This window comes from Eptatretus burgeri, chromosome 18, assembly GCF_056783735.1.
Source record: "Eptatretus burgeri isolate ZD-2024b chromosome 18, Ebu_testis_v1, whole genome shotgun sequence".
Lineage (NCBI taxonomy): Eukaryota > Metazoa > Chordata > Myxini > Myxiniformes > Myxinidae > Eptatretus > Eptatretus burgeri.
This window is the reverse complement of record NC_140978.1, coordinates 1-27,971: the sequence shown is the minus strand read 5'-3', so window position 1 is coordinate 27,971 and position 27,971 is coordinate 1. Positions and strand designations below refer to the sequence as shown.

Genomic DNA, 27,971 nt, shown 5'->3' with positions numbered 1-27,971 from the left:
CATCAATTATGTTTTATGTGCAGCACCCCGTCTTAGAGGAGCCAGTTGCGGAGGCGGTGTGTGTGTTGGCGGATTCTGAACGCTGGACTGTGCAGTTACTGTCGAGCCAGCGCCGAGGCCTCGATACGCAGCGCCTGACAAAGGATGTATTGGTGTCGAGCCTAGTGTCCCACATCCTTCATTCCACACTCCAGCTGTGGAAGCTTGGCCTCCCAGCAGACTTCGTAAGTGGTGTTTAGTTTTTTTTGTTTTTTTTTTCTCGACAAGAGTGAGGCTCATGGAAGAGGAGGTTGAATTGACAGTGGGGAGAGTGGGTTATTAACTGGGCACAACCAGGAAGGCAATGAATGAACGATCAGTAACGGAAAAGAGAGAATGGAGGGGAGGAAACACTAAAATGAGCTTTTAAGATGGGTTAGGAAGGGTCTTTAAGGATTATAATTATTTTGGGTAAAGATGGAGTGGGGGGGGAGGGGTGATGAGGTGGCAGGGCACTGCCTGCTTGAAGCTTTGGAGGAAAGAGTGGAAAATGATGGCTTCGAGGAGGGGCAGTCGGTCTGAGTTTTGGAGGTTTAACCAGAAGGGGGTTATTGGAAGAACGCATATATTCTGGAGTTTCTCGAGAAGGTCGGAGGGCAGAGAGCAGAGGGAGCAATATCAGAGAAGAGGTGGATTAAAACAAACAAAACAGAGATAACAGACTTGCCTTTTGATGTGAAAACAGACCTTGTGCTTTGATTTTGTTGTGGGAGATTCCAATAATGTTGGGAATTTTAGATTCCACAGAATTCAGGAGAGACAGATCTGATTCTGGGGAACCAACCCATAGCAGACAACGGGACTCCAGTGAGCTATGGACAAAGGGTTCAGAGAGTGTGAGTATCTCTGATTTTTCCAAGAAAAGACTGATTGATAGAGGATGCCAAGTCTGTGGCTGGCTTTGCTATGTGGTTGGTCCATGAGAGGTCATAGCTGATGGTGATGCCTGTAAGTTCAAAAGACTGAACCTCTTCCAGTGGCTCACCATGGAAACAGACAAGTGGGCTAGTTTGATGATCATTCTGGAGTGACAGGGTGAGACGCTGAGATTTTTTTCAAGGATTGAAGGACATGTTCCATTTATCAGACCAGCATTTAATCAAATCCAAATCAGCAGTGTCGCAGTGATTCTTTACCATTGAGAGATCAGGTCAAAAATTATATATAGCACTATTTCAAAACGTTGTGGGCAGATTATGACAAAACTTGGTGGATGAGTTGGGTAGGTGATGAGAACAAGCCGATTAGATTTTGGTTTAGGTCCAGATGTAGATCCGACATATCAGTGGGAGACAAAGCATAAACTGTTCAGCCTTGCAGGAGGTCTGCACCTCCACCGAGTGCTGTTCTAGTTGTAATATGCATTTTTTTTTGTTCTCCTGGATATCAATAGAGCAAACTAGAGACTGACTTGACCAGATATATGATGTATTCTATAGTATATTATTCTACAGTACATTATTACTGGACACAATTGTGGCAGGTTCAGTGCCCTGGGCTTAGTGTTCAAGGCTTTTTCACCATAACAGCAATCCATTTCGTGAAAGGTTTGTTGCAGAAGAGATATTTGTGGTATACTGTGTTGTCTTGTATTTTTTGTTCCCCTTTACCAGTGTGTCATGCACCTTGAGGACCAACTGCAGGAAATATTTCGCAAGAGCCAAATGCTGGCAGAGTACCTCAAGGGCAACGAGCGTGTGCGAGTGAAAGAACTTGGTGCTGTGCTTGGGTATGTAGACAGAATATAATGGATGTTTACAGCTTGAGGCAGAATTTGTGAGCAAGTTCTTTCCTCACTATTATCAGTTGTTTAATAAGCCTGTAGAACAAAACTTGATAAATGCAAGCAAAAATATTTTGATACTTGGTGAAAGATAATTGTGTCAAGTTATGGAGTATTGATATTTAAGAAATGCAAACTAAATCATTCCCTTTGGAAAATGCTTTCTTCTGATCCTCTTATGTCACACTTCATCTTGCACAGGGTGTTCAGCTCTTTCAAGGGCCTGTGACAAAAGTTGCCTTTCTTACAAGTAATGATGTAGCTCAACACAAGGCAGACATGGAATGAAAAGACCGGTTTACTTTTGGAAAACAAACAAACCTACCAGTGAAAGTTGTCTCACACTGTGTATATAGTCTTTACATAATAGTAGCTGAGTTTCTCCATCCGTAACACTATTCTAATGAGTTTCTGCTGTCGTAGCATCATACAAATGGTACTGTTGGAAAGGTAATAATCCATTTACTTCAAACAAAAATGTGTTTGTTTAATCACAAATTGCCTGTTTTTCATGATTGAGGAAGAAGAAGCAGGGCCTCAAGCTTTAATGTAGTCAGTTCAACAGCAACATTTATTTTTCTGTGACAGCAGGAACCATTTATAAGGGCATGGGAGGAGCACACAAATATATAGTTATAGCACCGAGAGAATATACCACGGGGGGGGGGAGGGGGGGGGTCCTCGGACTTATCTCTCTGACCTCCAGCCCTGAGGCCACCAGCTGCAGATAACCCTACGGTCTGACGGGCTGAGAATGTTACGTAGCCACTTGACTTGGACTGGCCTAGCAGGTTTACGTTCTGCTGTTACATATTACCTTTCTGTTGGCACGGCAACCTAGCTGGGAGCTACTCCCTCAACAGCCACCTATCTATTAATTCAAGTATGGACGAGCGAACCATGGCTAGCTATTGGCTATCTAGTGTCTCAAATCAGTGGGGTAGAATGTCCCGGCGATCGATAACACACAATTTGCTACACCAGTGAAGGAAAGGACAAGAGCGAAGCAGATGAAAAATGCACAACTATTATTCAACTATTATTCAATAACTATAAATATCAACTATTATTAATGTACTAAGCAATGGTGAAAAGCACATTATTGACAGCACTTTATTCACAATGCAAGCAATCATTAAAGTGAGTATCATATTTATAAGCAAGCAAAAGATACAACAGAAAATATTTCCTCCTAGCAAATACTACTCATCACTTCGCTGATGGAAATAAGAGGGGGTGGGGTGGGGGAGTAAATGAGGGGTTTGGTGGTAGAGAGATAGATAGGGGTGGGGGGGAGAGGGCGGATGAGGGGTGGGGGGAGGAAGGATCTGGGGGGAGGGAAATAGGGTAGGGGAAAAGAGAGAGGAGGGGTGTGGGAGCAAGGAGGGAGGGAAAGTGAGTGGGGGTGGGAGAAGGGAAGGCAGACATGCGGTGGAGTGTTAATTACGAATGGCACTTGCATCAAAATGATTCTGCATACAATAGCAGTGAATATATCTTCTTCTTCTTTCGGCTACTCCCGTTCGGGGTCGCCACAGCGGATCATCCGTATGATCCGCATAGTGATTTGGCACATGTTTAACGCCGGATGCCCTTCCTGACGCAACCCTGGTCGCCTCTTATGACACAGGGATATGGTACACCTATTTTAACCGGGGAATACAGTGAAAATAGCAGTGAATATATATATATATATATATATATATATATATATATATATATATATATATATATTATATGTATATGTATATGTATATGTATATGTATATATATGTATATATATATATGTATATGTATATATATATGTATATGTATATATATATATGTATATATATATATATATATGTATATGTATATGTATATGTATATATATATGTATATATATATATATATATGTTGTTGTGGGCCGGGAGACCACCGGGGGCGGGGGGGGGCAGCCTACCTCGGGTACCCATCAGACTACCCGGAATCGCAGGCCGTCGCACACAGATAACTCTGTGACTCGGGGGTCGCTTACCGACTGTGAACGCCAATAACTCAACCACGTGACTTAGGGTCCACCGTCTAATATCGGTTACCTAAAATAATCACGTGACCTAATTATCAAGGGACACGCCCTCGGTACGCCTTGTCCGAACTGGATCAGATGCAGTCGAGCGACACTGCCAAGGATGTACTGGCTAAAAGGAACGGATCGTTGGGAATAAAGTCCCGACTAGGCTAGAATACGGACCATGCTGGATCAATGAAGGAAAAGACAAAAACGAGCTGGGAACATTTCTTCAAAGGATTTATTACAGGCAGGCGAGAAAAAATATGTGGCACGATTAATTGAGTTTATTGTTGGATGTAAGCAGAGATCGGAAGAAAAGTGTGATGCAACAATAAAACAAGCAACTTACAAAAGCAGACACAGAGCAGAGTTATCCCTATATACCTTCTGCAATCTTAACTTAAGCGAGGACAGGTGCCATGAAACACACACACACACACACACACACACACACACACACACACACACACACACACACACACACACACACACACACACACACACACACACACACACACCCCGATGAAGAAGAGTTAATGAGGAGAAAAAGGAGAGTAGATGAGGCTAACGGTCTCGCAATACCTTGCACGATTGACCCGGTACGTTTTTGGTGGGATGCTCTGCTGGACAATCCCTCCCAGACAGATGGTGCATCGTCTCCTGCTTCGTGGTGCGTCGTGCTGCTTAGCGTCGATTCGGAGAAGGGGCGCGACCGTCAGGCGTGAAGGAGGGACTTTGGGTAGAGCCAGCAGCGAGTGGGTGGGTGGAGTCTAGAGCGAGTGGGAAGAGTGGCAGACAGGATCAAGTGGGTGGGCGGAGTCTAGAGCGAGTGGGCAGAGTGGCAGACAGGATCAAGTGGGTGGGCGGAGTCTATAGCGAGTGGGCAGAGTGGCAGACAGGATCAAGTGGGTGGGTAGAGTCAGCAGGCGAGGCGGTGGAGAACAGCGGAGTCAGCAGGCGAGGTTGTGGAGAAGGGCGGAGTCAGCAGGCGAGGTGGTGGAGAAGGGCGGAGTCAGCAGGCGAGGTGGTGAAGGGCGGAGTCAGCAGGCGAGGTGGTGGAGAAGGGCGGAGTCAGCAGGCGAGGCGGTGGAGAAGGGCGGAGTCAGCAGGTGAGGCGGTGGAGAAGTGCGGAGTCAGCAGGTAAGGCAGTGGAGAAGGGCGGAGTCAGCAGGCGAGGCCGTGGAGGAGGGCGGAGTCAGCAGGCAAGTGGGTGGAAAAGGGCAGAGTCAGCAGGCGAGTGGGTGGAGAAGGGGGAGTCAGCAGGCGAGTGGGTGGAGAAGGGTGGGAGTCAGCAGGCGAGTGGGTGGAGAAGGGGGGAGTCAGCAGGCGAGTGAGTGGAGAAGGGGGGAGTCAGCAGGCGAGTGGGTGGAGAAGGGGGGAGTCAGCAGGCGAGTGGGTGGAGAAGGGTGGGAGTCAGCAGGCGAGTGGGTGGAGAAGGGGGGAGTCAGCAGCGAGTTTGTGAAGATCAATCCCAGGCCAGACAGAAAGACGAGCAGGAACGACGAGTAGGAGCAGGAGCGACGAGCAGGAGAGCAGATGGCCTCTTGACCTGTCCTTTATAGATCCTGCGGTGCAGGGTGGGGCGCCGCCCCGAAGCGATGCGTCATCACCCGAATTGGGCACTCCCATTTGGCCCCGGCCAGCACACGACCCAACCGCTATGGCCGGAAGCGGCCTTACTTTACATTCGGCAAGACGATTCCGAGCTGTGCAATCGTATCGCTCCGAACACGGTGACATGAATCGCCCTACATCGAACTCCCAGGCCATGCACCGGCGACCGGCCGAGGGTCACGTCAGTCCTGCATGCACGCCCGGACACCCCCGGCAACCCGCGGTCAGCGTTGGTCAATGTGCTTGCTTTGTCCGTATGCCATGTGGCCCTTGCGATCTGGGCCAGTAGAGGATAAATGGGGCTTCTGAGGCAGCCATTCAAATGAATGGGGGAAAGGGAAAAACTTTCTGACTCAAGCCCCAAAAGCCCAAAATAGGAGACTGATTTTCTCCCCCTCCCATGCAAGCAAACGTAAAATGGAGACACTGATTAAAGCATTTCTTTCATTTCATATTTTCATTCCACTCAAAGAGCAAACCAATGAATATTTGTCCATTTTCTCCTTTCGGGAATAACTTAATTTTTCTATTATATTCACTTCATCTCTTCAAGCACGAAAGAAAGGGCTGTTAGGGTGAGTTTTGTAAAATGGGAAAGTGTTTTTAGAACACAGTTGTGCCGTGAAAATGAAGTATTCTGTGCCCTTGTCTCGTGGTTATATTTTAAATCATCAGAACACTAACAGAACAAAGTTTAGCTAAAAACAGCTTTCAAACATAGATTTTTTTCAAAATCATCTAAAGCAAGATGTTTCATTTTTGTGTTAAAATGAGTCATTTTGGAGTCAGCCAAGCTGCCTCGCCCGAACCAAGCCAAAAAATTCCGAAGTCATTTCCTATGTGGGAACACACCCTGAAAAAATCCATGGTTGTGAAATCTCCCATTACGTCATCAAGTTGCTCGTTTCAACCAACTTGTGCTGAACGTATTTTATTTTGAATATGGAGCATTCAGATTTTTACTACAACCTTGCAGATCAATCGTTTTCACAAGATGACAGGTGAGATTTCTCAACCCAATTCATTATTTGTTGTTTAAAACGGAATTAAATCACTATACGACTAATAAATATAATTATTGTATTTTTCTAACAGGTTGTCCCCAATAAGAATATCGTTGATAACTGATGTTGAAAATGAGTTATTTGAATATCACGAGGAATGGATAAAAATGAACGACTTTCTTGAAGACATTTATTCGTTTCGAAAAGAAGTGAATGATATTATTGTTGGCTGGAAAGAAATTCTCTCACGTCCTTTGATCCCGAGTTCAAGGTGAGGAATTATCATTCTCTGTCTTCGTGTGTGTGTGTGTGTGTGTGTGTGTGTGTGTGTGTGTGTGTGTGTGTGTGTGTGTGTCTCTGTCTCTGTCTCTGTCTTTGTCTCTATCTTTGTCTCTATCTTTCTGTCTGTTTTTTCTGTCTTTGTCTATGTCTTTCTGTCTCTGTTTGTCTGTGTCTCTCTATCTCTCTCTGTTTGTCTCTCTCTCTATCTATCTGTCTCTGTTTGTCTCTGTCTCTCTCTCTCTGTCTCTCTCTCTCTCTCTCTCTCTCTCTCTCTCTCTCTCTCTCTCTCTCTCTCTCTCTCTCTCTCTGTCTCTGTCTCTGTCTCTGTCTCTGTCTCTGTCTCTGTCTCTGTCTCTGTCTCTGTCTCTGTCTCTGTCTCTGTCTCTGTCTCTGTCTCTGTCTCTCTATCTGTTTGTCTTTCTGTCTCTGTCTTTCTATCTGTTTGTCTCTGTCTCTCTCTCTATCTGTCTGTCTTTCTTTTTCTGTTCTCCTTTACACAACCTTTTATTTGGCATGGTGGTAATTAATTAATTTAAAAGCAATACCACAACTTGGTGGTAATTTTGACTACTTGCTTTTTATTTTCAGCATTAAAACTGAATCGTACATGGGTGGTGAAACGAATGAATTTCGCAACCTTGAATGGGAAAATGTTGAAATTCCACGGGTGATAATTAATTTCCAACTTGTTCCAGTTTAAATGCTCATCTGGATGAAATGGACGCAAAACTTGATCTTCTGGAGGTAAATGTTTAATTTATTATTTTATTAATATTGTTACGGATTCGCGCCCGCCGGCGTGCTGACGGCCACGTAACTCGAATCGCGGCACGTCGCCCACCGGACGGACAATCCAGTCGTGACCCTCTCGGACTAACGCCGGGAACCAGTCACGGGTGGACCTTTCGGTCTCACCGCGATCGAGCCAATCAGCCCCCGCGTGGGATAGGGTTGCTCGCCAAATTCGACCTACCTAAGTACCCACACGGAGGGTAGACCGGGCGATCGCACCTCGCCGCAGGTCGACTTCGGACACGGGCCACTTAAGCGACCCGTTCCGTACTATCGGGATAACCGAGCGGTGTTATCGTCGGCCTCGACGGTTCGATTAATTGTCGGGCGTATTCAGCCCACTACCAACCCTTAACGTGAAGCAAGATGAGGATTCAATGAAAGAAATGACGAAGCGAAGCGGGAAACAGTTCAACACAAAGCACATTTATTCGCGATGAACGGAAAGCACACATATTCAATTCCACCAAAAGCACATAGAAAAGGAAAAGAAACACAATGCAATTTTACACAAAAAGCAAATGCGACAATGCATATCTAATACCGATTACGCGAGCAAACGGCAACACTTATACAATTTTACTTCACAGACGGCGCCGACAACACATATCCAAAACCAAGAAAAAGAACACCCTCAAGGATGAGGCGGGCCTGAGGCCGAGACCGGGTCGGGCCTACCCGTCTGGTGATGAGACGCGGAGCGGCGATGGTGCCTCAACTCCGCGGGCCTTGCGGGCAGTGTCTGGTAGGGGGTGGGAAAGGGGCCCCCTTGGTCGCACTATCTCAGCGCGGGGGGAAACAGGAGGGGGTTGCTGATGCTCGGGGTAAGGAGGATTTTTACTCTGCCTCGAGTCCCGCGACGAGCGTCTCCACCTCGGCCAGGTCGCGCCGTCGGCCTCCCTGGTGTGCAGCTCCGTCCTCTTCGCTCCGACTCCAACGCACACGACGACGACGACGACCAACAACCAATTCTTCCTCTTCCCAACTCCACCGACTGCGAAGTCTTAACTCACTCGACTGACGAACGCGGTCGCTTATATAAGCCCCGTGGCTTCGCTCTCTCATCTTTGACCCCCTGCCTTCGACCTTTCACCTCGCTCCCCATTGGCCCGAGAAAAAGTGGGCGTGAATGCTTTTTGATCCATAACTTTGCATATAGCGACCGCCCTCCAACGCCCTGGAGGCGGGGCCAAATCGCCCCTCGCTCACCGATTGGACGGCACAAAAGTGGGCGTGTGTCGTTTTTGATCCGTTTTTGGAGCGGAAAATCCGTGGTTTTGTACACGCTGTTCGGCGCGCGCCCTGCACGAGTCCAATACCGGCACCCACAAGCGGCGCAAGAACGGTGGCGATGCGACGGTTGCGAGGTGTGACGGGATAGGTCGTGGCTGTTGTGGTGAAGCGGCGTTGTGGTGGGTGGTTGATGTTGTGACTACTGTTGAGACGCGGTTGGCGGTGGTAACAATGGCGGTTGGTCCAAAATAAAGATAGTAAAAGAAAAACGGCTATCCTGAAGAGTCGCAGCACGCATAAATGACATGTATTCCCACTAGACAACGGGTTTGGGCCTAACTACACATATACTTACCGAGATATCTCACCTAAGGGACCTGAATGGTGGTTTGCGAATTTGGTAACCACAACACTACCCCCTCCCCTTTTTACAGACTCGTCCCGAGTCGTCAAATTTTCGTGTGCCATCATGTGTAGTTTTCCCCTAGTACATTTTACCTACGGATCCCTGAGTGCGACATTCATGGTATTCGTGTCCCCAAAATAAATAACCTGAGGGCTGCGTAACTACCTAAACAAACTCACTCACACGGACGACTTAAATAAAATTGCCGGCGCTAGGACAGACATGCCGGGGGCGCACTCATATTTACAGTACATCTTAACCTTAACTTACAAATTTTACACTAAACCATGGCCCAGGATCAATGAACTCTGCAAAAAGAAAGCAGTCAGCAGGGAGCCAGGCTGCCCACATGCAGTCTCTGGCTCAAAACAATGCAGGTGACAGGGAACGTGGCCGGCTACTCACACGCAGTCCAAGGCCTTCCCTTTTGAACTGAACGCAGTGAACCACAACGGTGCATGGGCTGCACAACGTAGTCTCCGTGCCAGCTCAAGTGGCACACGCAATGAACACAACGAATGGATGGATGAACACAAACACGGTGCACGGGCCGCCACTGCAGGCCCGTGTTGTAGCTGCCAACAGGGCAGTTCTTGCAGCTTGCAAACTGTTGCCTTGATCCTGGCGCACATGGCAATGAACAGGGGGGGGGGGCAACGCAAAAATTGAACGGGGCTGGTGAACGTGGGCAGTGGGCATGGCATGGCAAAGGTGCAGGCAACACAGCCCGCAGAAGAAGGCCGCTGCAGGCAAACACAGCCGGCAGACGAACTGGCCGGCACAGGCCTTGAAGAAAACAGCCAGCCGGAAGATGAAGTGGGCCGGCACAGGCCTTGAAGAAAACAGCCAGCAGATGAAGCTGGCCAGCCTTCGCCGTTCAGTGGAGGTTGGTGGAGGGAGTGCGGTGGTGCTGGCCGCTCAGAAGGCGGGCTCGGACCTACCTACCTGTCTCCCTCCCACCTATCGCCTTTGCCTGTCACTGTACATACCCACTCCCTTAATTTGTCAAACCCCAATTTAGCCCCAACTTATTTTTTATTTTTATGTTTACTTCCCCACTATAAATCGTCCCCTAACCCCCTTTATCGTCCTTGTTCGGCTAACCTATCCTGTCACCTAGCCTACTCCCAACCCCTACGTTCCCTTCCCGGAGGGGAATAAGGGAGAGCTAACGTCCTGTGTCGAGGCCCAACGAAGCCTCAGAATGGCCTCCCCAGAGTTCGGCGATCTAACCCAAAGTGGGTCCAGCGGCCCACAACGAGAGCGAGGGGATGGATGGTGCGGAGGGGTACATCTCCTAATCTACCCTAACCATTTAACCTGTTAAACTACCCCGGGGCTTTCAACAAGCGCCTCTCGCTTAAACTATTGGTTCTAACAACCCAGATTCCCGTCGCCTGTGTTGGTGTCCTCACAATTTCGGGCCTCGCCCCCCAATTTTCTCTCCGTGCCCTCACACGGTCTCATGGCTGGGACACGTGGCTCCCTTTGGCAGGCACGACCCTCTGCCGATTCTCCCGCTATGGCACCCCCGGGCACTACACTGCCTCCGAGCTTACCAGCTCCCTAACACCGGGGAGTGCCCCCCATGGCACCTCCCCTGAAACGCACACGTGGCAGGCTGGCTTCCCGGGCCCCTTTCCGAGGGTCACCCATGCCCACCACACTGCCCACGCGGCTAATGGCGCCCCGGGCCCCCGCACCAAGCAGGCGCACCCGTGCCCACTACTCTATCCCGGCCCCCCATGGGCCCTTGGCCTACCACGGCCGACTAGCCTGGTGCCCGGGGTACCCACTCAGCGATACTCACCTTTCGCAGCCACGCTCCCAAGCCCGTCAACAGGGCTCCTGCACCCCTCCAAATGGGTCTCGAGCCTACTTTCCCACCAACAGCAAAACGACCTCCATTTTTCAATTTGACTAACCCAGCTAACTCACTTTACTCTGACCCCGGGGTCCCTTGGGCGGGAGTCACTCCTCCCCCCAATCACTCATCGCACCATGCATTCCCCATTCACTCCATACACACAGACCCGCTGGCCTCACTCACCAAGCACATGCTTCCACTTCACTCACCAACTCTTCAACACACTCACCGCTGAACTCTGCCATCCTTCTAACTACATCCCCTAACTAACTCGTGCTCCCACGTCGTCCCTTATACTACAGCACGTTCCTTTTAACACTACGTAGCTAAACTACGTCCCCTCTACACATCCAAAAGTCTGTCACTGTCTCCAGATAAATCCGTTTATTTCCCAACCTAAAGCTCACTAAATCCCTCTACCTAATCCATTCCACGGACTCCATGAGGACTTACCCCTGCCCCATGAAGTCGGTCTAACTAAGCTAACCCTTCCCCCTAACTAGTTTCCATCGTGTGCCCAGGTTAAGGGGGTCTTCCACCCCTTGCCCAGGAATCCTGTGCACCCGAAAGTGAGGCTTGCTTTTTTTTCTTTTTTTTTTTTTTCATGCGCATCACCAGCGCGGCAACTCGCGCACTTGCACCTGCCCGTGACGTCATGCAGCTGCACGTGTTCCTCGTCCCTCCTTGGACGGGACCATCCGGCAGAGATACCCCTCCTGCCGGATTCCCACCCCACGTGCAGCCATGGCGTCACCGTGCGCATAAAAAAAAAACACAAGCCCCACGTCTCGAGGGGTTCCCCACGCGAACACATGTGCTTTGCCCGTTGGAGCTTAACACACACGATCGCGTGGAGAACCCGTCCGGTCCAAATCCGAAATCCTGCCTAAACTTTGTCCGTCCGCGGGATCGGCAAATCCACCGCGTGCGTTTCCGGACCGGGACTTCACTCTCGCAAGCGAGCACGTGGCGGTCTCGTGCGTTGCACAGCACGGACCGCGTGCTCACTGCTGGGTGAACCCGGCACGGTCCCCGAAACAACTACAGCCGCTACTCGGCTTTCTTTCTTCTTTCGCCTTCGTCGTCGCCATTCAACCCACGCACACCTGCGTGTTACGACGCTCACACTCCATTCCATCACATTCACCCCGGGAGACGCGGCTGCGTGCTCCCGCATGCCAACCGACATCTCCCTCACATACCGCTCTCTCACACACACGGTCTCCCTTGCATAACCCATACCACTCACACGTGGTGCTCCATTCATACAAACCACTCCACTCACACCCGCGGGGGCACTCACCCGCGGTGCCTCACTCACACACCGTGCCTCACTCACACACGCGGGGGCACTCACCCGCGGTGCCTCATCCACACACGCGGGGGCACTCAACCGCGGTGTTTCATCCACACTGGCCGTTCCATCCACACACACGGCCTCACTCACACACGGTGCCTCACCCACACACGGCGTGCTGGGAAGCACGTACTCTGGCACCATCGCCACCACACCACTCGCACACGGGGTCGCTTCCACACACGGGGACGCACTCACACCTTGCACCACACACACAGGGACAACCACACTGGGGATTCGTGTCCCCACAAGGGTCTCCGGGGCCTCTATACCCCCCAAGCTCTCCGTGCACTCGTCCACAGCACTCCTCCTCTCAACCTCGCAAAGCACGACCGAACTCACCTGGTCGTGACTCGCCTCAAGGGGGCATACTCCCTCCCCTCGTTCCTGGAGGAGGCCATCCAGGTGCTCGCACTGGGTCCCTACACGCTCCGCGAGCTCAACCTCACTATCCTCCACTACCTCCGTGTGTGTGTGTGCGTCACTTACCCCGTCTTCATCGTGTTGTCTCTCCTCTATTTTTTCTGTCTCCCGTGTCTCTATACATTTATAAGTTTCTGTCGTCGTCACCTCGTGTCTCGTCTCGCACGTTTTGGTATCCCCATTTAATTTTTCCCTTTCGGTCACCGTCGATTCCTCTGTCACGACCCTCGCCCAACACGCCCCCCGAATTATTTTTTTACCCGCCTCCACCGCGGGCCTGTCAGCCGTTGCACCCCCTTCCAGCTCGTTTGCTTCCACACGTGGAGTCGCCATTCCTATCTCCCTGGTCACGGCCTTCATGCCCGCCTGCAGGCATCGGCCCATGTTCTGCGTCTCACCCCGTAGCTCTTTCATTTCTTCCCTCATTTGCTTGTTCATTTTGTTTGTGTTTGTATCCATCTTTTCGTTTATTTGTTGTGTATTCGCATCCAATTTTCGTGTATTCGCATCCATCTTTTCGTTCATTTGTTGTGTATTCGCATCTATTTTTTGTGTATTCGCATCCATTTTTTGTGTATTCGCATCCATCTTTTCGTTCATTTGTTGTGTATTCGCATCCATTCTCGCTGTCATTGCCGCCAGTATGGCGCATAGCTGGGCCATGTCGGGTGCACTTGGGTGAGCCGTTTCGGCAGGGATCGGGGAAGGGTTTTGGTGGAGGGGGGGAGGGGAGGTGTCATACACCGCGGCCGCTGCCGCACCTATTTCGGCCTCTGGGTTCAGTTGGGCGAGTCCGTGTTCCTGCACAATCAACATTTCCTGCACGGGGATTCCATCCTGAGCCATGGATTCTACACATTCTACATCCATTTCTAATACCCCCGGCTCCCGCTCGCCTTGAGACGCCATCTTGCTTCTCTTAAAGGGTTAATTTCGCTCGCTCGTAATTTGGAGGGAATCGGGGGTCGCTTCTCTCACCCCTGGACCGATTCCCGTGAATTTAGCTGGAGCCAGGACAGCCCGTTTTCCCGTTCTCCGATACCAGTGCCGCGAGGAGGGCGATGGATTTGTATCCCACTCCTGACACCAGTGTTACGGATTCGCGCCCGCCGGCGTGCTGACGGCCACGTAACTCGAATCGCGGCACGTCGCCCACCGGACGGACAATCCAGTCGTGACCCTCTCGGACTAACGCCGGGAACCAGTCACGGGTGGACCTTTCGGTCTCACCGCGATCGAGCCAATCAGCCCCCGCGTGGGATAGGGTTGCTCGCCAAATTCGACCTACCTAAGTACCCACACGGAGGGTAGACCGGGCGATCGCACCTCGCCGCAGGTCGACTTCGGACACGGGCCACTTAAGCGACCCGTTCCGTACTATCGGGATAACCGAGCGGTGTTATCGTCGGCCTCGACGGTTCGATTAATTGTCGGGCGTATTCAGCCCACTACCAACCCTTTTACGTGAAGTAAGATGGGGATTCAATGAAGGAAATGACGAAGCGAAGCGGGAAACAGTTCAACACAAAGCACATTTATTCGCGATGAACGGAAAGCACACATATTCAATTCCACCAAAAGCACATAGAAAAGGAAAAGAAACACAATGCAATTTTACACAAAAAGCAAATGCGACAATGCAGATCTAATACCGATTACGCGAGCACACTGCAACACTTATACAATTTTACTTCACAGACGGCGCCGACAACACATATCCAAAACCAAGAAAAAGAACACCCTCAAGGATGAGGCGGGCCTGAGGCCGAGACCGGGTCGGGCCTACCCGTCTGGTGATGAGACGCGGAGCGGCGATGGTGCCTCAACTCCGCGGGCCTTGCGGGCAGTGTCTGGTAGGGGGTGGGAAAGGGGCCCCCTTGGTCGCACTATCTCAGCGCGGGGGGAAACAGGAGGGGGTTGCTGATGCTCGGGGTAAGGAGGATTTTTACTCTGCCTCGAGTCCCGCGACAAGCGTCTCCACCTCGGCCAGGTCGCGCCGTCGGCCTCCCTGGTGTGCAGCTCCCGGCACGACGCGAGCACCCCCTCGTCTGCCTTCGCCGCCTCTCCACAGCTCCGTCCTCTTCGCTCCGACTCCAACGCACACGACGACGACGACGACGGCGACCAACAACCAATTCTTCCTCTTCCCAACTCCACCGACTGCGAAGTCTTAACTCACTCGACTGACGAACGCGGTCGCTTATATAAGCCCCGTGGCTTCGCTCTCTCATCTTTGACCCCCTGCCTTCGACCTTTCACCTCGCTCCCCATTGGCCCGAGAAAAAGTGGGCGTGAATGCTTTTTGATCCATAAATTTGCATATAGCGACCGCCCTCCAACGCCCTGGAGGCGGGGCCAAATCGCCCCTCGCTCACTGATTGGACGGCACAAAAGTGGGCGTGTGTCGTTTTTGATCCGTTTTTGGAGCGGAAAATCCGTGGTTTTGTACACGCTGTTCGGCGCGTGCCCTGCACGAGTCCAATACCGGCACCCACAAGCGGCGCAAGAACGGTGGCGATGCGACGGTTGCGAGGTGTGACGGGATAGGTCGTGGCTGTTGTGGTGACGCGGCGTTGTGGTGGGTGGTTGATGTTGTGACGACTGTTGAGACGCGGTTGGCGGTGGTAACAATGGCGGTTGGTCCAAAATAAAGATAGTAAAAGAAAAACGGCTATCCTGAAGAGTCGCAGCACGCATAAATGACATGTATTCCCACTAGACAACGGGTTTGGGCCTAACTACACATATACTTACCGAGATATCTCACCTAAGGGACCTGAATGGTGGTTTGCGAATTTGGTAACCACAACAATATCATAATATAATCATATTTATATACCCTAATTGTTCTTCACTCTTTGTTTTGAACAGAATATGTTGATCGAGTTTCAAAATCACAAGACATCTGAAGCAGACAGCTGGGAAAGATCGTCCATTCTCGCAACTAAATATTTACCCAAAGAAAAATGTTTAATATTTTCAATCTTGATTAATTATATTTGCTTTGCTTTCAATTATTTAATTCTTAATTATAAAAAAAAATAAAGGAAGTGCAAAGGAGGTGGGGTAGATGCGCTCCCCCAACGACCCACCACCCCCCTCATCCCACCCCCCTCCCCTCTCCGTGTGTGTGTGGGGAAGGGTGGGGTGGGATGAGGGGGGTGGTGGGTCAGAGGTGGGGGTGCACAGGGGGGTGGGGCTTGTGTGAATGTGGTTTGTGTGGGTAGAGCAATTTTTTTAATTAAATTAATGTGTGTGGGGAACTAATTTACGAATCTCTAATTATGTGGATATGATGAATGTGGATGTGGCTTATGTGGGTTTGGTTTGAGTGGGTGGAGCTTGTGTGGGTGGGTGGGGCTTGTGTGGGTGGGTGGGGCTTGTGTGGGCGGGGCTTATGTGGATGTGGCTTTTGTGAGTGGGGCTTGTGTGGATGTGTTTTGTGTGGTGGAGTTTGTGTGGGTGGGGTTTGTGTGGGTGGGGCTTGTGAAGGCGGAGTCAAAAAGGGGCGGAGTCAAAAAAATTAAATTTATCTTTGTCTTTTGTAATTCATGTGAATAAAATCAACCTAAAATCTCTTCCCCTTCTAAATCATATACCTTATAAGTCCAAGGAACTGTATCTATTACATCAACAATTTTAAAAAGTTCATTTATCCATCGCTTTGTATAACCTTTTTCAAAATGAGATATCCTCCTATATATTCTTACTATATCACCAACTTTGAACTTAGGCTTTCTGACATTAATCTCTTTTTGATATTCTAATTTTGTAAATGTTTCTGATGGTTTGGTATTCATTGAGGTATGAATTGTATCATTATACTTATCTACAATATCCTGAATTAAAGATAACCATTGTTGAGAACCGAGTTGAGTGAATTTTTTATATAGTCTCTCTTGTAAAGTGCAATCGAATCGCTCAATAACAACCGCTTTTCCTTCATCAAAGGTGCTGCATAATATAATGTTATTTTAAAGAAAATTCATAAATGTTTTGTTGTAGAACTCTGTACCCTCATCAGTCCACAATTTTATAGGTTTTCGCTTACTTTTATTCAATATCTGTTGGAAGGCTAACATGAGTGCATTCCCGGTTTTGTTTTTCAAAGGGACTACCCACACATATCTACTCTTCAAATCAATAACGGTTAAAGCATACTTACACCCCTTATCATAATTGAGTTCAGCGGACCAGATATAATCAAATTCCTTGAAATAAACCTTCCTTCTATGAAACTTTGTGATTGCTGGTTCATGTAATTAATCAGCCAATTGCTCTTCAATCTTAATGACATCATTAGAGCCTATAAGTTTTTTGAATTTTCAAGCTCAAGTTTCAAATTAGCACTGATCATCTTCTTCACGATGAACCTATCAACTTTTTCTCTCAAGGTTGGATTTTGTATCAGAGACAAATTATACAACATTTCTCTATCGACTTCATGTTTTTCTTCCAAAGTTGTGATATTTCCATAATCGATATTGTGCCTCATGGCACACTTCATCAACCTTATTGATAGGTTTGCTTCACGATTTAGGATTGTCAGCCTCATCTAATCTTTTTTCAAGTTTTTTCCTGGACCACAGAAAGAATACCCTGGTAGATGTAATTCCCCTGGTATTCCAGTAGTTGTAAATTTACTTCCTGATAAAAACTTTTGTATATCTCCCCGTTTGTGTTTGGAGATAAATTTACTCTTTTTAGAGCCACACACCGAACATATGCCATTTTGTATAACCCTGTCATTTTTACTTTTAAAATATGAGATATTTTTATTATTAGTTTTCTTTTTACATTTGAGACAATAACTCATTTATTCATGAGAAAAATTCCTTGAGTGCGAAAACCTTTTTAGTTTCCAACATGCACATTTGAATCTTAATTTTTAAAACATAAAAAATCCTCAGAAATGTTTTCATTCTCTCCTCCATTTATTTAAGAAAAAAAAGGAAAAACTTTCATGTAAGTCAATCACACCAACATCATCAATAATATAAACTTTTCCTTCTTTCTCTTCTTTATCCCCACTTTCTCGTTTATATCCTCTCCCTGAAATCGGTTGATAGTCTTGACACAAATATTTCTAATAGACTTGCCAATTCTTTGTTTTCCTCCTTTGAGATTGATTTATTTTCTGTAATACCTTCGATCTTTTTTAAAATCTCACTGGTTTCCATATTTTTATATTTATTTATTCTCTCTCTTTCCTCCCTCTGCCTCTCCCTTGCCTCCTTCTCTCTCTCTTCTCCCTTGCCTCCTTCTCTCTCTTCTCCCTTGCCTCCTTCTCTCTCTTCTCCCTTGCCTCCTTCTCTCTCTTCTCCCTTGCCTCCTTCTCTCTCTTCTCCCTTGCCTCCTTCTCTCTCTTCTCCCTTGCCTCCTTCTCTCTCTTCTCCCTTGCTTCCTTCTCTCTCTTCTCCCTTGCCTCCTTCTCTCTCTTCTCCCTTGCCTCCTTCTCTCTGTTCTCCTCCTCTCTCTTCTCCTTCTCCTCCTTTGTCTCAGTTTCTTCAACTCCTTCCTCATCCCTTACTATCGTTGAATGACTTTCAACCCATAGAATATCATACATATATTCATCAGGATTTCTTGTTATTCCTGCATCCAAAATAAAAAATTTTTACAACAGGAAACCAATAAAATTTCTTCTGCATTTCTAAAAGAGCCTTGCGTTTTCTTAACTTTTAACATTTTAGTTAAATCCAAAGTTGTTGGTTTATTAACATCAGTATAAAACCAATGTTTTATTCAAAATACCTCATTCTTATGTTGCAGAACGTATTTATTAAAATACCGAATACCCTTTTCTTGAAGGTATGCTTGGACACAGAAATGATAATTTTCTTGAAGCCTTCTTGCTGTCATTTATGTATTAGAAATATTAGTACGTGCCCGTAAAAAAAAAAAATAATAATAATAAATAAATAAATAAATAAACCACACAGGCTGTTTCTTCGCTCTCACGTGCCCGCACGTGCGTGACCCGGAAGTTCGATATTATTCGCAGTTACGATTATTCGCAATGTGGCAAGGAAAAACAAAAAGAGAAGAGAGAGAAAAATTTACTTCCTGGTTCGGAGCATACCAGCACTCTGATGTTCCCGAAATTTATACACCGTCTAATATGAAAACGATCATAACTTGGGCCATTCTGTTTATCTATAAATGCGCATAAGAAATCGAGAAATTATTAGAATACACGAAGTCATCACTCTCCGGAAGCCCGTACGTTGTAACCCGTAATGGGGAACGTGGCTGTGCTTCCCTTCCCCATCGGCCACGCCCAGGCAAACAACGTGTCTTCCCATTGGTTTGGTAAATAAATGGCCATAACTTGGGAAGCACTTGTCCGATTAATAGCAAACCTTAAAAAGGCACATCCTCAGGTCCCCAGCAATATACCTGGCAAGTTTCAATTAGATCGAACCAGAGGTTGTCGAGAAACAGCGGTCACACACACACACACACACACACACACACACAAACACACACACAGAGATTGCTGGAATTATAGATAGAAGATATGACAGATTAATATAATGACAGGAAATACCTCCCCATCTTCCCATAGTTAAATAATTTTGTATTTCCTTACTTTTATATATAATCCTGTTCTTTGTGTTTTCATGATATAAATTATAAACTATGGCAAAACCATTATTGATTTTACCCTTATTAAATTCTTTTATTTGTTGTTTGCTCATGGTGCTTCCACAAAACTAATTCTCGGCACCAAGTGGATAATATTCTTCCTTACGAGACTGATTTAATTGTTCCAGGTATTCTAGGTTAATTTTAAATGACCAATTATACGCTAAATCATTCATATCGTATCCCCATCACCCCGAGCGAGTTCGTCGGTCCCCGTCGCCCCAAGCGAGTGCCTCGTGCCCCGTCGCCCCGAGCGAGTGCTGAGTGCCCCGGCGCCCCGAGCGAGTTCCTCATTCCCCGTCACGCTGAGCGAGTTCCTCGTTCCCCGTCACCCCGAGCGAGTTCCTTGTTCCCCGTCTCCCTGAGCGAGTGCCTCGTTCCCCGTCGCCCTGAGGGAGTGCCTCGTTCCCCGTCGCCCTGAGCGGGTGCCTCGTTCCCCGTCACCCCGAGCGAGTTCCTCGTTCCCCGTCGCCCCAAGCGAGTGCCTCGTTCCCCGTCGCCCCGAGCGAGTTCCTTCTGCCCCGTCGCCCCAAGCGAGTGCCTCGTGCCCCGTCGCCCCAAGCGAGTGCCTCGTTCCCCGTCGCCCCAAGCGAGTGCCTCGTTCCCCGTCGCCCCGAGCGAGTTCCTCGTTCCCCGTCGCCCCGAGCGAGTGCCTCGTTCCCCGTCGCCCCGAGCGAGTGCCTCGTTCCCCGTCGCCCCGAGCGAGTGCCTCGTTCCCCGTCGCCTCGAGCGAGTGCCTCGTTCCCCGCCGCCCCGAGCGAGTTACTCATTCCCCGTCGCCCCGAGCGAGTGCCTCGTTCCCCGTCGCCCCGACCGAGTGCCTCGTTCCCCGTCGCCCCGAGCGGGTACCTCGTTCCCCGTCGCCCTGAGCGAGTTCCTCGTTCTCCTTCGCCCAGACCGAGTGCCTTGTGCCCCGTCCCCACAAAAAATATACGGGGCAATGCCGGGTACCCCTGCTAGTAGCTTAGAAATGTAAGATCACCTTTTTTCACGTGATGCAGTGGTACGAAATGTTTGCCTTTGCAGGGTACATTCTTTTTTTATTACAGCGCGGCGACATCGTGCTGTTATATAATTGGCTATTCTGTCCTGTGTCTTCTGTCACACTTATTGTTGGGTGTGATGTGGGCGGAGATTGCCGGGTGGATTGTGGGTGGAGATTGCTGGGTGAATTGTGGGCTGGGTTAATGTGGTAGAGCGACGTTTTTTGTGCTGAATCGTTTTCTGTGTGATGCCGGAAGTTGATTTTCTGAGCAGGAAGTGATAATCTTCCTGTTCCGTTAGTTGTTGACGCGCAGCGTTGTAACTCTCGTTCTTCATTGTTTTTCACCAGAAGTGTTTTTAAAACGTCTTGTGGAGGTGATTTCTTCCTCTTTTATGATGACAGAAGTGGTTATTACAGCGCGGCTACATCGCGCTGTTATGTAATTGGCTATTCTGTCCTGTGTCTTCTGTCATGTCTTCTGTCACACTTATGGCCGCGTATGTCCCTTTGATCTGATGGCTATAAATAGAAATTTGTCCAACGTCACAACTTTTCCCATCATGCATGCTAATTCACTGTCTACATTTTAATTTTATAACTGCAAAATTGTTTCATCATTCTTAACCTTTTACTGCCCCTCGCCATGCTTCATATCGAAGTATTTGCTTCTTGTTTATTTTACAATTCTGATTGAATTTCTGGATTGAAGTTATTTCTGCTTGAACAGTTTGTTCGTAACATTGTGAAATATGTTGGTGTAATGTTTTTTTTTTTTTTTTTGAAAGGTAGCAGCACAACTGAATTCTCTTTTTATTTCTATTTTTCAAATATATCCTTGAAAATGGGTCATTTACTGTCGGGGAAGCACTCAAAAAAAGGCCTAGTTTGCCTTGGAAAAGCCTGAATTTGTTTTTTTCCCTTTTTTTTGGCTGTGTCAACCCTGCAAAGGCCAAAAGACCATTGTAACAAAGCCCTTTATTATGTTTTCAGCATTTTACAATGAAAGAATGTCATATTTTGAAGACTCATGAACACGACCACACCCAAACACTTTGGTACTGCTGTATGTGGTGTCTCCACTCGCAAGTTTATGCTGTGCCCACCCAGTTTGTGTTGTATCTTTACTTTGGGTTGAGCTGCAAATTCAAAAGTGAACCTGCCATATTGACAAACCTGCAAAAGCCATTAGCTTTACTTTACTAAGCTTGCATTGGATTGAAGTGCCATCAGGTCTTTGCCTTAAGTTGGTTTTAATAACATGTCGTATCTCATTGCATGCATTTCCTCATTTGGCCACTTGGCTGTGGTGCCCTATGTTGGCAGGCTACAAGAAAACAAAATAGGCTGACATTACTCATGACTGCCTGCCACATGCTGAGAATTTAATGCTTTGACCTGTTGCGCCCAAAGTTTGTACAACTCAAGAAGTACACCCGAGACTCGACTAGTAGAGTTCCACGAATGCAGTACCTGCACCTGGTTTTTGGTTTCAGAGTTGTAATAGTTTGTGTGAACAAAAGGTGTTGTGGGTGTGCCTTTTCGTTATTTATTTATTTATTTCATTTTCAGCATACATTGCAACTCAAACCATGTCCATGTACAGCAGTTAAATGTTACAACAGAACAGGAATAACAGCATCTGTGTTACGTTTCTGACCAGTGTGACCACTCCTTTGCTTTTTTCACAAGATATTGGCGATTCGTTGTTCACCTTGGCGTCTTGGTTTTCTATAGGTTTTCTTGGCGTTTCGGTTTTCTATTATCATCGCTTTTCCGAAACCTTGTGAATTCTTGGCTTTTTTCATTGGCTCACCTTGGCATTTATGAAAATGAGTAGTGGTCACACTGTTTCTGACGTGCTACTGGGAACGAGGACCTTTCGTCTGCAATGGAAAAATTAAGAAATTGCTCGTAGGGATGGGGCAATAGTTGACAGAGTTGGTTTGGTTAGCAGCTTGCACCACGGATGACTGATACCATTATTTCTGCAAGTTTGTGTTGAGAAGCTCTTTGGGAGGAATATCCTTTTCTAGTTCCATTGCTTTCTGAATCTCTCATAGCCCAACATACCAAACATAGTGCTTCGTGACTGCTCTCCTCTTTTTCTTTATTTTTTTCCTCTTCTTCTTTTTTGATGTTTGTGTGCATGCATATTTTAAAATGTATATTGAATTTCGAGGCCGATAGGAAGGCCTGGAGTTACCCAAACTCACCTCAAAGCTTTCTAATATATATTTTAATGTCTGCCCAGCTTTTTTTTTCTTCTGGATTTGGACAATGCATGGATTCACAGGATCATGGGGGTGTGGCACTGTCGGTACCTATGCAGAAGGACAGACGTCTGAGTCTTTAAGTCCTTGGTGCTTCCAGTCTTGATCCAAGGATGTGAGACTTGGACTGACCAAGGATCTGAGATGGAGACTTAACTCCTTCGGTATCAGGTCTCTTCGGAGAATCCTTGGCTAGCGCTGGTCAGAATTTGTGTCGAACGAGCGGTTGCTAGGAGAGACTCGGATGAGATTTGTTTCCTGTGTTGGCTGTGAGCATCAGCTGTGGCTGTATGGACATGTGGCTCATTTTCCTGACACTGATCCTGCTCACCAGATTCTCTCAGCGAGGGAATGTTGTGAGTGCAGGAGGCCAACAAGCCGAACATGTGCCTCCTGGCTGCAGCATGTTTATCGGCATCTCGAGATCAGGATGCACCAGGAATCTTCCTGGGGGATGGCCAGACGGAGGCCCCTGGAATCGGCGGAAAGTGGACGCAGCAACACACTGCTTCGGCGCATGTTCCCATACCTAACCAGCTATAAACTATTATCCCGGTGTTTCACAGGCAGGGTGATTCATCAGTTTGTGTGCCATCCCTCGCATCGATGCTAAAACTGGACGTCCCATCTGCCGGCATTAGTTGATGGATGTTAAAGATCCCACAGTGCCCTTCGTGAGGAGTAGGTGAGCTATCGCGAGCACCATGAACAAATTGCAAATTCCTGCCCTGTGACGACTGCTAGGAGAGGGATGGTAAACCACCCAACATCACTTTGCCAAGAAGCTGCTTTGGCTGAGCTAATGCTCTGTTACATAGAGTATGGTGGATTGGATCAGATTGAATTTGGATTTGGGCAGTGCTTTTTAGGTCATCTCTATCATCTCAGTAGAGATGACCTAATAACCCCAGTCTCAAAGTCCGTCCGTCCATCTGTCCGGCCGTCCGTCCATCCACAATCAAACCGAGTGGAGACAAATAACCAATAGTGGAATGGATAGAGGTCGATGAGACGTGCACAACGATATAACTTTCTAGGTCGTCCAATGTCGAGGTCAACGTCACGAGGCTGTCAAAGTTGCGAAAATCGTCGATTTCAAATCGTATCTCCTCCCTCATTTATCAAGAGAGATCAAATGTTATTTGTGATTCAGATACTATGGACTATTATCTAGAACAACACGAGCCACTTTTTTGAAATTTGCTCTCGTTCCGATTTTATAGCCCTTCGAACTTCGTTCTGATTCCCCGTATGGGCCGTTCATAAAGTACGTACATATAGAAAAAAGGTATTAAAAAATTAAGAACCGGAACTCTCCGAGACAAATATTACATTTGAAGCTTTTGTCAGATTTAACGAAGACAATGGAATACAAGTTTATATGCACACTTACTTTCATTTATGACATCAACATTGTTTTGAATGTCAATTTGTACTTTTATTTTCAAAATTGACGTGCTGTGATATTAAAAGAAAAAGGTAAATTACACCGCTAGGGACTGCATCGTCATGGCTTACAAACATCGGTTCATAAGGAACTGCTGGCTTTGCAAGCGATTAGCGATGTATGAGGGGGTGGGTGGGTGGTCACTAGCCTGCATACAGAGGGGGGTGGGTGGTTTTGGAACCTGGAAGTAGAGCGTACGTACTTTATGAACTGCCCCTATTCCAGTCTGGCACAGAGTTACTTTCGACCTCTGGCAGAGATGACCGGCACTCCCTCTTGGGGGTATTTTTATTTCATCTCTTGTCTTGAATTATGAAGAATATGCTTCTATGTAAGACTGTGTTCTCTGTCGACCAATCTTCACACAATTATCACCATTCATGCTGAAACATCACAAATTATTTTCGGGCAACATTTGACGAAGAATATAAGTGGTGGTGGTGTTTTCCACACCGCAAAACAATTTGAACTTGGTACCTTGCTCCCAAGTAACAGGAACAGAACAGTGGCCTTCATCAGGGAGTATTCAGTTTTCCCTTTGTTCTAACATGCAGTTGTAAACAAGTACTGTTGCTGTTGGGCCTCATGCATCGAGAATTGGATTTACTTGTTCCATAAAACCATGATGCACACATGATGCAATCACTTCTTCGTTTTTTTTTTGTTGCAGATAAATTGCATGTTTTACGATTTGTACATTACGCACACAAGTCCTGAGGTTAAGTAAGGTGCAATTTTTTGGTGATATCTCATTTCTCTGCATCTAACAATGTACTTGTATTGATGGGAAATCTTGTCTGTCTTCCGTCAGTCAGGATATGTTGTGCATTGCAGGATCGAGGCGAGTGATCTTCCTCTGCTTACAGCTGTAGCTTCCACGCATTCTCCTCATGTTGCCCAGATCTTACTCTGAGATGCTGAAGCTTCGCATTCTCGCCGCTGCTTTTTCCCATGTTGTGGGATTTCACCAGTGCCCTAATTTCAAACGTCGGAGCAAGATTATTTTTATGCCAACTGTTGTTAAGACAAGATTATTTAAAAACAAAAACTCAGCACTGATGGACCATGTCTACCTTCCTTTGGACCTGTACTTTATCAGGAACTCAAAATGCAATATTTTGATCAGGTGTTTCATCTTGGATCTTGTGCACCTGGTCTTGTGTTTTTGTGTTTTTTGCCTCCTTTTTTTGGAGGATCTTTCCCTGCTCTTTGTAACTTATTGTGAAACATTTACATTCTGTTTACCAGTATGAATGGTGTAAATTGGTATGTGGGCATGATTTTAACCATTGTGCTGTTTGAAATTTTATGGTTGAATGTATGAGTGTGTACAGTTTACATTTGTTTTATCTAAACATTGTGTCATCGTCATGTAACTTTTATTTTTTATTTGTCAAAGTAAATGTAAGTTGAAGGTTATTTTTGTCTATCGAAATACCTAGAAACATTAATTATATTTCTTGTTATATACCCGTTTTGTGGGGGGGGGGGGGGGAGGGTTGGAATCTACATTTTTTTTTTGTAGGGTTTGTAGGGGTAGATGATTGAGATTTGGCACAACTCTATATAGTGCCAGTGGATGATCCCAATTGGGCCCAATTGCAGCATTTTATTTTAGTTTTTGCTTTATGAAGAGTTGGGTAAAAGGATGTTTATTTTTCAATTTGAATGGGTCTTTTATAGGGCAATTGACATTGAAGCTAATGGGAAAGGTAGTTGAGATGGGGAATGGAGGAAAATATGTGGTGAGTTAAAAGAAAAGGGGGAAGGAGAGAAGTATTTGAAATGAGGTGCTTTTTGGGGGGGGAAAGAGGGGGGGTTGGGGAAGTAATTGCAGTTTTTGTGTACGTAATATGGAGATACCCCCAGCCATTGCAAAGATTTGAAATTGTAAAAGGCATTCTAATTGCTATCAAAATATGATAAATGGTAAAATAATGACAATTTGCATATTGTGTGTTTAATTAAGCAGCAAGTGAAATATGCTATGGAACTTTAATACACAAGAGGTTGGGGGAAACTTATTTGATCTCAAGTCAAGACAGATTTAACATGACCATTTTCAAGTTTAAAACGTGCCAAACATTTGCATGTGAGTGCATTAAACATTTTTAATTGAAATATATTTTGGGTGTCCTGCATGTTTTCGTGTTGCCATTTACTTCTGTCTCATGATGTCTGTAATATATACCGGGCGTAGTGGCGTGCGCCTGTAATCCGGCTACTCGGAGGCTTGGGTTGGAGGATCGCTTGAAGACAGGAGCTCTGCACTGGGCCGTGCAATGAGAGGGTGTAGGGCAGCCCGGAATCATGGCGAAACCCAATCCTTATCCCTGTGTCGTAAGAGGCGACCAGGGTTGCGTCAGGAAGGGCATCCGGCGTAAAACCTATGCCAAATCAGTATGCGGATCATAATGGATGATCCGCTGTGGCGACCCCTAATGGGAGCAGCCGAAAGACGAACAACAACATGATGTCTGTAATATCCGAGATTGTGTGCCCAGGTTCAAATCTCATGAATTTTGGGAATTTGACAACTGTCAACTAATCTCCTTGCAATGCATTTAAAAATTGTCTACCAAAGCTTTGAATGCAATTTGAGCACAAGAGCCACCATAGGCCTTGAATCTGTGTTAATCACGGATAGATTTTTTTCTTTCTTTAAAACGATTGAGGTTCATGCAAGATCAACCTGGCAGAGAATAAGACTTCACAAAGAAGGCAGCAGAAAAACAGACTGACAGCAACAGGGTGGGTCGTAAAGCCATGAGGATGTGATGGAGAAGTTTCAGATAATGAAGGATATTGACAAAAGTGCAGGTTTTTTTTTTTTTAGCAGAATGGACCTTGGCTGGACCAGGGGCCACAGTTTCAGAGTAAATAAGAAAAGTTGGAGGTAGTAAGGCAAGAGTCTCCCTGCAAAGGTAATGGCAGCAGAAACAGTTTGTTACGGCTGTGGAAATTCGCATTACACCATAAAGGGCCCTCATGTGAGATATCTTCATAGGTACATGTGTAGTGAGCCCAAACCCGTTGTATAGAGGGAATTTATGTGATCCATCCGGGCAGCGACGCTTTGAGTTAGGTGTTTTTCTTTTTCTATCTTTCATCAAACACAACATTTCAACAACGACGCCATCCCCATCACAGCGCCAATCACACTGCAACCACGCCACCTCCACCATCTACGCTACTACATCTTCGCCAGTACGTCCACTTCCGAACGGCAAACAAGCGCGCCAAGGAAGAAGCTGCGAGGACGCGTGGGTTTTCCCGCCATTTTCCCCGCGCTTATTGTGAAGAACTACCCCTGGAACTCTTGGTGCGTTCTGCGCTTGCGCAAACGACCACCGGAACTCGTGGTGAGTTCTGCGAATGCGCGAACGACCCCCGGAACTCGTGGTGCGTTCTGCGCATGCGCAAACGACCCCCGGACCTCATGGTGCGTTCTGCGCATGCGCGAACGACACCCGAAACTCATTGTGCGTTCTGCGCATGCGCGAACGACACTCGAAACTCGTCGTCCGTTCTGCGCATGCGCGAACGACCCCCGGAACTCGTGGTTCGTTCTGCGCATGCGCAAACGACCTCCGGAATTCATGGTGTATTCTGCGCATGCGCGAACGACCCCCGGAACTCGACGTGCGTTCTGAGCGTGCGCGAACGACCCCCGGACCTCGTGATGCTTTCTGCACATGCACGAATGACACCGTGAACTCGTCCTGCGTTCTCCGCATGCGCAAACGATCCCGGAAGTCGTGGTGCGTT

General features: G+C 47.2%; 1 protein-coding gene across 10 annotated transcripts in view; it reads left to right on the top strand.

Moving 5' to 3' along the window:
* Window positions 1–26,328, top strand: part of LOC147008442 (folliculin-interacting protein 1-like) — a 177,455-nt gene extending 151,127 nt beyond the window's left edge. For 5 of the 10 annotated variants that reach the window (XM_085863558.1, XM_085863563.1, XM_085863562.1 and 2 more), the window contains 5 exons: window positions 24–224; window positions 1,653–1,768; window positions 6,585–6,764; window positions 7,364–7,519; window positions 15,725–16,720. In XM_085863558.1, the coding sequence (XP_085719684.1) occupies window positions 24–224; window positions 1,653–1,768; window positions 6,585–6,764; window positions 7,364–7,475 (609 nt within the window). In that variant the 3' untranslated portion in view covers window positions 7,476–7,519; window positions 15,725–16,720. Of the gene's footprint in view, window positions 1–23; window positions 225–1,652; window positions 1,769–6,584; window positions 6,765–7,363; window positions 7,520–15,724; window positions 16,721–25,037 lie in introns of those variants that run through there. The other 5 variants (XM_085863561.1, XM_085863560.1, XM_085863557.1 and 2 more) reach the window with 4 other exon arrangements.
* Window positions 26,329–27,971: the final 1,643 nt, after the last annotated feature.